The 8,130-nt window shown below is 43.0% G+C and overlaps 1 protein-coding gene across 1 annotated transcript; it reads left to right on the plus strand.

Moving 5' to 3' along the window:
* Window positions 1–5,810: 5,810 nt before the first annotated feature.
* Window positions 5,811–7,852, plus strand: LOC124271035. Its single transcript, XM_046706093.1, has 3 exons — window positions 5,811–5,832; window positions 5,976–6,371; window positions 6,471–7,852. Exons 1-3 carry the CDS (start codon window positions 5,811–5,813, stop codon window positions 7,757–7,759), a joined length of 1,707 nt encoding a protein of 568 aa, XP_046562049.1. The 3' UTR covers window positions 7,760–7,852.
* Window positions 7,853–8,130: the final 278 nt, after the last annotated feature.

Below are 8,130 nucleotides of genomic sequence, written 5' to 3' on the forward strand. Positions count from 1 at the left end.
CATCTTAGGTGGACATCCTTTGAGGGAGATGCACATCTCCTTGGAGATGGTGTTGAAACAAATTGCATCATAATGTTTCGAATCATTAGTTACATATTAGATTACATAAGCATCTTAGGTGGACATCCCTTGAGGGAGATGCACATCTCCTTGGAGATATTGTAGAAACAAATTGCATCATAATGCTTTGAATCATTAGTTACATATTAGATTACACGAGCATCTTAGGTGGACATCCCTTGAGGGAGATGCACATCTCCTTGGAGTTATTGTTGAAACAAATTGCATCATAATGTTTCGAATCATTAGTTACATATTAGATTACATAAGCATCTTAGGTGGACATCCTTTGAGGGAGATGCACATCTCCTTGGAGATGGTGTTGAAACAAATTGCATCATAATGTTTCGAATCATTAGTTACATATTAGATTACATAAGCATCTTAGGTGGACATCCCTTGAGGGAGATGCACATCTCCTTGGAGATATTGTAGAAACAAATTGCATCATAATGCTTTGAATCATTAGTTACATATTAGATTACACGAGCATCTTAGGTGGACATCCCTTGAGGGAGATGCACATCTCCTTGGAGTTATTGTTGAAACAAATTGCATCATAATGTTTTGAATCATTAGTTACATATTAGATCACATGAGCATCTTAGGTGGACATCCCTTGAGGGAGATGCACATCTCCTTGGAGATATTGTTGAAACAAATTGCATCATAATGTTTCGAATCATTAGTTAAATATTAGATCACATGAGAATCTTAGGTGGACATCCCTTGAGGGAGATGCACATCTCCTTGGAGATATTGTTGAAACAAATTGCATCATAATGTTTCGAATCATTAGTTAAATATCAGATCACATGAGAATCTTAAGCTGACTTCCACTGGAGACATCCTTTAAAGGGACATACACATCTCCTTGGAGATATTGTTAAAACAAATTGCATTATAATGCTTTGAATCATTAGTTAAATATTAGATCACATGAGCATCTTAGGTGGACATCCCTTGATGGAGATGCAAATCTCCTTGGAGATAGTGTTGAAACAAATTGCATCATAATATTTCGAATCATTAGTTACATATTAGATTACATAAGCATCTTAGGTGGACATCCCTTGAGGGAGATGCACATCTCCTTGGAGATAGTGTTGAAACAAATTGCATCATAATGTTTCAAATCATTAGTTACATATTAGATTACATAAGCATCTTAGGTGGACATCCCTTGAGGGAGATGCACATCTCCTTGGAGATGGTGTTGAAACAAATTGCATCATAATGTTTCGAATCATTAGTTACATATTAGATTACATAAGCATCTTAGGTGGACATCCCTTGAGGGAGATGCACATCTCCTTGGAGATATTGTAGAAACAAATTGCATCATAATGCTTTGAATCATTAGTTACATATTAGATTACACGAGCATCTTAGGTGGACATCCCTTGAGGGAGATGCACATCTCCTTGGAGTTATTGTTGAAACAAATTGCATCATAATGTTTTGAATCATTAGTTACATATTAGATCACACGAGCATCTAGGTGGACATCCCTTGAGGGAGATGCACATCTCCTTGGAGATATTGTAGAAACAAATTGCATCATAATGTTTTGAATCATTAGGTACATATTAAATCACATAAGCATCTTAGGTGGACATCCTTTGAGGGAGATACACATCTCCTTGGAGATATTGTTGAAACAAATTGCATCATAATGTTTTGAAAACCATTATTATAAATCATTGGTTACATGATATCAGATCACATGACATAGATCAATGCCTCGGATGCTTGTTGTCTCTACCCCCACTAGTGAAGATCCAGGTTAGAATTGATCTTCAGTAACACGTGCTTGTCGTAAGAGGCAACTAACGGGATCAGGTGGTCATTGTATCCCAATTGCACCAATCGATGGTCATGATGTTGATCACAGGATTGTCTGGTCCAGACGCGATTATTTACAGATCACCTCCATATAGCTGGAATATTGCTGAGTGTGGCTTAAAACTGAAATCACTCACTCACTGTCTCCACTCTGTACACTCAAGACACAGGTTGTAACTGAAAAGTCAGAAGATCCAGGATAGTTTAAGAAAGCTTACCTTCTTGCTATTTATACCAAACATACCAGCACATATGGATAACTATTTAAAGCACACCAGCAAGCCAGGCCCACAGTGTTGATATATTATCACAAGGGTGAGATTGGCAGTTTCTGTTAGAGGTTTAGGCATGTGTGTGCTCACCATATTTGAGATTAAATTCATTACAACAATGCAAAATTAAAGAGACTGACTGATTTCCCATTTTGAGCCTCTACAATAAAGTTCAGTTGTTGTGAGTAGTTGACAGTAGCACCCTGCATGTAAAGTACGATGAACGGGTATGATTTTGAAGAATAAAGTAGTCCCATCAAATGCTTCATTGAATTCGGAAATTAGTCTATTCTAATTGATTAATCAGAAGTTGTCACCGAAAAACCTGCACGAAACTGATGATTTTACGGCCGCATCATAGCGGAATACAAGAATATATTAGATACTACTCGTAAAAAGTAACTGTGCCTTATTTGATGTTATGCCATTTTTAATGCAAAAATAACATGATTTGTGGTGTTTTCCTTAATCACTGTTTAACTGTTGACAGGATAATATCGAAATCTGTATGATTTTACGCTGGGCACACGCCGTTGAAGAGACGGGGTGTCAAAAGTCAGTTTACGAATTCAATATCGTGTGTGTCCACCATTGGCGTTAGTTGATGCATGCTTGACAACGACGACGCATAAACGACACTAAGCGATTGAAAGAGCTTGGAGAAAGCTGATCCTTGGCTTGGCTTAAGCGTTGCTCCATTTGATTTGTTACAACACGAGCGACACGTGGGCGGGTATTACCTTACTGAAGCGTGAAGTGACGTCTCTCTCCTTCAATGAACGGCTGCACACGAGGCCAAATGATCCCATCTCTGTATCACAGACCTGTCAGATTGCCACTGACAATGACAAGTTGTGTCCCACCACAAGATGTGATGCTCCCCCACACCTTAACGATGTCTCCACCAAACTGTGGACGTTAAACGACGCACGCGTCAGCATACCGTTCACCTCGCCGTCTGTACACACTTGCCCTAGCATCTGAGCTGTCCAGAATGAAATCTCGACTCCTCAGGGAACAACACACCATCCCAATCTTGTCCTCGTACCGTAGATGCTGTTTACACCAGGCAAGACGTGCCTGTCGGTGACGTTGGAGCAAAACTGGACGTATTGCAGGCCATCGGGGCCGGATGTTGTGCTGCCTCAGTCTGTTCCTTGAACTGATTGGACGCAAAAATGATTGGTCCGAGCAGTCAAACTGGCAGCCTGGAATCGATTCCTTAAAATTAAAAGGTCCAGCCAATGTGATTCTCCAGCTGACGTGACGTCACGCGTGAACGGCCGGTTCGAGGCAAATCTCTCGTGTTCCCATTATGTTGAAAACGTCTCCATCAGAGATGAGATCGTGTTTCGATGGACACCAAAATGTCTGGCCACTTCATTTTGGGCCATTCCACCCTCCAGCATACCCACGGCGCGGAGACGCTGATTTTCTGTAAGCCGCGGCATGACGTACACACACTTTTGGTTGAAATTAACATGTTTTCCACAACGTTTAGAGGCTAGAGGGGGCGGTGGGGTATCCTAGTGGTTAAAGCGTTGGCTCGTCACGCCGAAGACCCGGGTTCGAATCCGCACATGGGTACAATGTGTGAAGCCCATTTCTCGTGTCCCCCGCCGTGATGTTGCTGGAATATTGCTAAAAGCGGCGTAAAGCCAAACTCAGTCAGTGAGAGGCTAGAGAATACATTGTAATGAACCATTCTTCAATTTTCAATATCAGGTGTCTAAAAGCGTGCAAAAAGTGAGTAAGTTCATTGTGCTCAATTGCACGTGCCACGCGCGATAAATAACATCAAATTTCATGCAAAGTACTTTATTTATGGTTATTTTTATAACTTTTCAAATAACGTTATATTTTATGGCTCCGTAACCAACTTACCAAAGAGCTATCCGAACAAGATCGGCTATTTCCGAAAAGGCACGAGGTTGGCCAATGCATAATGGCACACTCCGGCGAAGTGATGACTTAGTATAAGTACTGGTCGCATGGAACTCTGGGTAGGAGTGTGGCATAATGGCAATGTAAGCTGGTTCCCGGCTCCCTTTGCGCGCTAACGTTCGATATGCGAGACGGGGCCCTGCTTAAATGACAATGGAGAGTTATTGTGACGTCATTGTTCGACGTGTCGCTACATATGACGTCACACTAACTGTTCCATTTCGATGGAAGTGCAGAAAGGGATGTCTATGAACTGACTGCTACGTCCATCCGTGGTAAGAGTAAAATCTTCTCTCTTATATTTTCAAAATTATGAGACCCGTTATTTTTCAGGTATGTTCCGTTCGTGAAGATCCGGGGTATGTTCAGACCCATGTGCTTGCCGGCGACTAATTTAGAGGCGACTAACGGGATCTGTTGACTTGGTTGTACATCTGTTATGCAGAGCTCATGCTGTTGATCAATTGTCTGGTCAGACTTGTTATTACAGACCAGCCAAGCTGAATAGATTGAGTGTGGCGTAAAACCAATATCAAACTTGTTATTAGGAGCAGCCAATGTAGATTTCGCTATGTCAGTTTGGTATCTATATGTCTATTCTAGACTACCTATTTTAAGCGTTTACATGCGTTACTACTCACACATCTGGCGCTATGATTACAATGAGGAGAAGATATTTTGGAAAATAACTTTGAAATTTTACTTCAGCAGAAACTCGGCGATGTCATAAATGTAAAAGGTTTGGGATTTTGTAAAAATAAAATAAAACACTCTAAAAAGATGGATAATAATTAAATCCACTGAGTGAGTGAGTTTAGTCTAGAAGACCCGGGTTCGATTCCCCACATGGGTACAATGTGTGAAGCCCATTTCTGGTGTCCCCGCCGTGATATTGCTGGAATATTGCCAAAAGCGGCGTAAAACATACTCACTCACGCTATATAAATGGAGGAAACATTACTATTATTAAGATTATACCCATTTACAGTTACAGTCCGTTTGAGTCAGAAACGGACCGATGAATTGCAAATTTTATCATTGTACAAAATTGCCACATAAATATAAATAGTACACATGTTTATCATTTACTAATACCCAACAGCTTTCTTATAGAAAATTTTCGGACTCTATCAGCCAGGTGTTAGAGAAGCACGTGCACAAGTGCTCACCAAGTTATTGATTCATTAGCCTGTGCTGTGCCGTCTCCATCCTTTCTCGCACACCTGGCTGTCCCTTTCTCTGCACTCCTCCCTCGTAACAAATAGTGAACTGTGTCAAAATTTTAATGATAGTTACTTAAAGAACTTTTTGGTGGAGTCCGGAAAATTTCAAATATAAGAAAGCTGTTGGGTATTAGTAAATGATAAACATGTGTACTATTTATATTTATGTGGCAATTTTGTACAATGATAAAATTTGCAATTCATCGGTCCGTTTCTGACTCAAACGGACTGTACAAGGTGTCATTGTGGTTGGTTGGTTGTTAAACGCCGCACTCAGCAATATTCCAGCTATATGGCGGCGGTCTGTAAATAATTGAGTCTGGACCAGACAATCCAGTGATCAACAGCATGAGCATCGATCTACGCAAATGTCAATGTGGACATGATTGAAAGAGTAGTGGCGCGAATGTCGATATAAGCAAAATAACGGCGGGGTACACATTAAATCAGTGTAAAGAATGGAACCATGGGCTTCGGCGCTTTAACCAGTAGGCTATCCCATCTGTCACTACTCTGTTTTTGGATGTTTTCAGATGACAGCATGCCGAAATCGTTTCAAGTCGCTCTTTGACTGGACTATATGGGAGACAAGGACGAGTTGTCCGACAGCCATGATGACCAGCTCCACCAGGTGCCAGAGCTCGTCATGGACTTCGTGGACATGTACATTGGAGAAGAAAACCCGAGCCCCCAGGCCAACCACATGAGACACCTGTCACACAAGACACCAGCCAGGCTGAAGACACGGGTGCTGTGACTTCCGGAACGCCCGTCTCCGATCATCATAACCAATCCTTGAGTTCCACGACTGAAGGTGATACCAATTCTACGGATGCTAAGGAATCGTTCTCTGAGACTTGCCAGGCTATATTTGGGTGTGGACCTTCCTCTCTCCCCGGATCGCTCACAGGCAGTCCTTCCAGTGTGCCCGGATCGCTCGCAGACAGACCTTCCTGTGTCCCTGAACCGCCCGCCGACAATCCTTCAATCCTCCCTGGATCGCTCCCCAACAATCCTTCAATCCTCCCAGGATCGCTCCCCGACAATCGTTCCTGTGTATCCGGATCGCCCGCCGACAATCCTTCAATCCTCCCTGGACCGACCGCCGACAATCCTTCAGTCCTCACTGGATCGCTCCCCGACAATCCTTCCTGTGTGGCCGGATCACTCGCAGACAATCCTTCAATCCTCCCTGGACCGACCGCCGACAATCCTTCAATCCTCCCTGGACCGCCCACAGACAGTCCTTTAATCCTACCTGGCTCGCTCCCCGACAATCTTTTCGGTGTACCTAGATCTCTCGCCGACAACCCTTCAACACTCCTCGGACCGCAAGCGGACAGGCCTGTGTATGTTCCCGGATCGCACGCCGACAATCCTTTCTATCTTCCAGGACCGCGCGCCTTGAGTCCTTCCTCTCATCATAGTTCCCTCTCCGACAGTTCTTCCTCTACCTGCTCCTCCTCTTCTCCCGCCTCTCCCTCGTGGTCATATGGGTCCAGTTCCTCCGGCTGCAGCCCGGTGTCCGACGTGGACAACTCCGACACCAACCAACTGGATGTCTCCAATAGCAGCCAAAGCTCCCCCAGTTCAAGTGGATCCGAAGATCATGTGCCTCGATATACGGCAGGTACGATTCAGTATAAGGCTGTAGCTGATAAACAATCGGACTGGAAAGGCCAGGTTTTGAATTACTTTGAACAAAAGTTTGTTTCTCCTAAGGACATCCCGGATGTCCAGCCCTGCCCCGCTTTTAACCAGACCAGTAGTTTCACAGCCGCTGGTGTTTCTCCGGATGACAATTATACCATTGAATTGAAATCCTCTTCATGTTGTAAAGATGTTCGACCAAAGGAAACAACGGCAGTTCTACGTACCAGTCCTAACATATGGTATTCCTCGCCTACAGACAGTGAAGGCTTAAGATTTATGTCCCTTGAAAATGAACCGGAAAAGCGACTCTTCTGTGACCTTGACCCTCCGGTTTCTAAAAGGGGAAGTGACGATAGTTTCAGGATGGACAGTGTACATGAGAAGGACAACCCAGGGCCGGATATATACAGCAATATCGGTAATAAAGAAATTTCAAGCACCATGACAGAAAACGACGAACATATATCACCGAAACGTCATTTTCCGCAAATGAAGTTTGAAAACATTTCAAGAGGGACAAGAGGCGATCAAGATTTTAAAAGAATGTTTCCAATTCCAAAATTGACCAGAAGAAACAAATGTTTACCTGGAGTATTTGTGTCTCCGGACAGTGTCGGTACAAGACGTATCAAAAGGTTGAGCGAGGACTTCACTGGTTCGGACAGCGCCATTGGCGCTCTTTGTATGCCCTCGAAGAAGATTAAGACAGATACCCCCGGCATGAGCCGTGCCAGAAAGAGGCTTGGAAAGTGGTTGAAATGAGTCCTTGTAGCGCAGCGTGTGATGTGTGGAAGTGAGAGACAGTGTCCCTATGATACGAGTATATGTTGATAACATTAAATGTTTTTGATAATGTCAATGTACTAATGCGTTATTGTCTATAAATAGGACAACGAAGTGACAATATTGCACACATGATGTTATAAGACATCGCTGTCGCACTGTTGCAGACAGGACAGATTATACAACAATATTGTGGACACGGGAGGTTACTAAATAAATATAGTTCGCTATACCGCCATGTATAGTGTAATAAAGCACACTTTTGCCCAGGGCCTAGATTTTCGAAGCTCTCTTAGCGCTAAGATAGTCGTAAGTTAATGTTAATGTAAGGCACTTACGACTATATTAGC

This window comes from Haliotis rubra, unplaced genomic scaffold (assembly GCF_003918875.1).
Source record: "Haliotis rubra isolate DU_JTF1 unplaced genomic scaffold, ASM391887v1 Scf157, whole genome shotgun sequence".
Classification (NCBI taxonomy): Eukaryota; Metazoa; Mollusca; class Gastropoda; order Lepetellida; family Haliotidae; genus Haliotis; species Haliotis rubra.

Coding starts and splice junctions, on each gene's coding strand:
- LOC124271035 (XM_046706093.1), top strand. CDS start 5,811: ATGGGCTTCGGCGCTTTAACCA. Junction 5,833..5,975: donor GGGCTTCGGCGCTTTAACCA/GTAGGCTATCCC, acceptor CAGCTCCACCAG/GTGCCAGAGCTCGTCATGGA. Junction 6,372..6,470: donor CAACAATCCTTCAATCCTCC/CAGGATCGCTCC, acceptor CTTCAGTCCTCA/CTGGATCGCTCCCCGACAAT.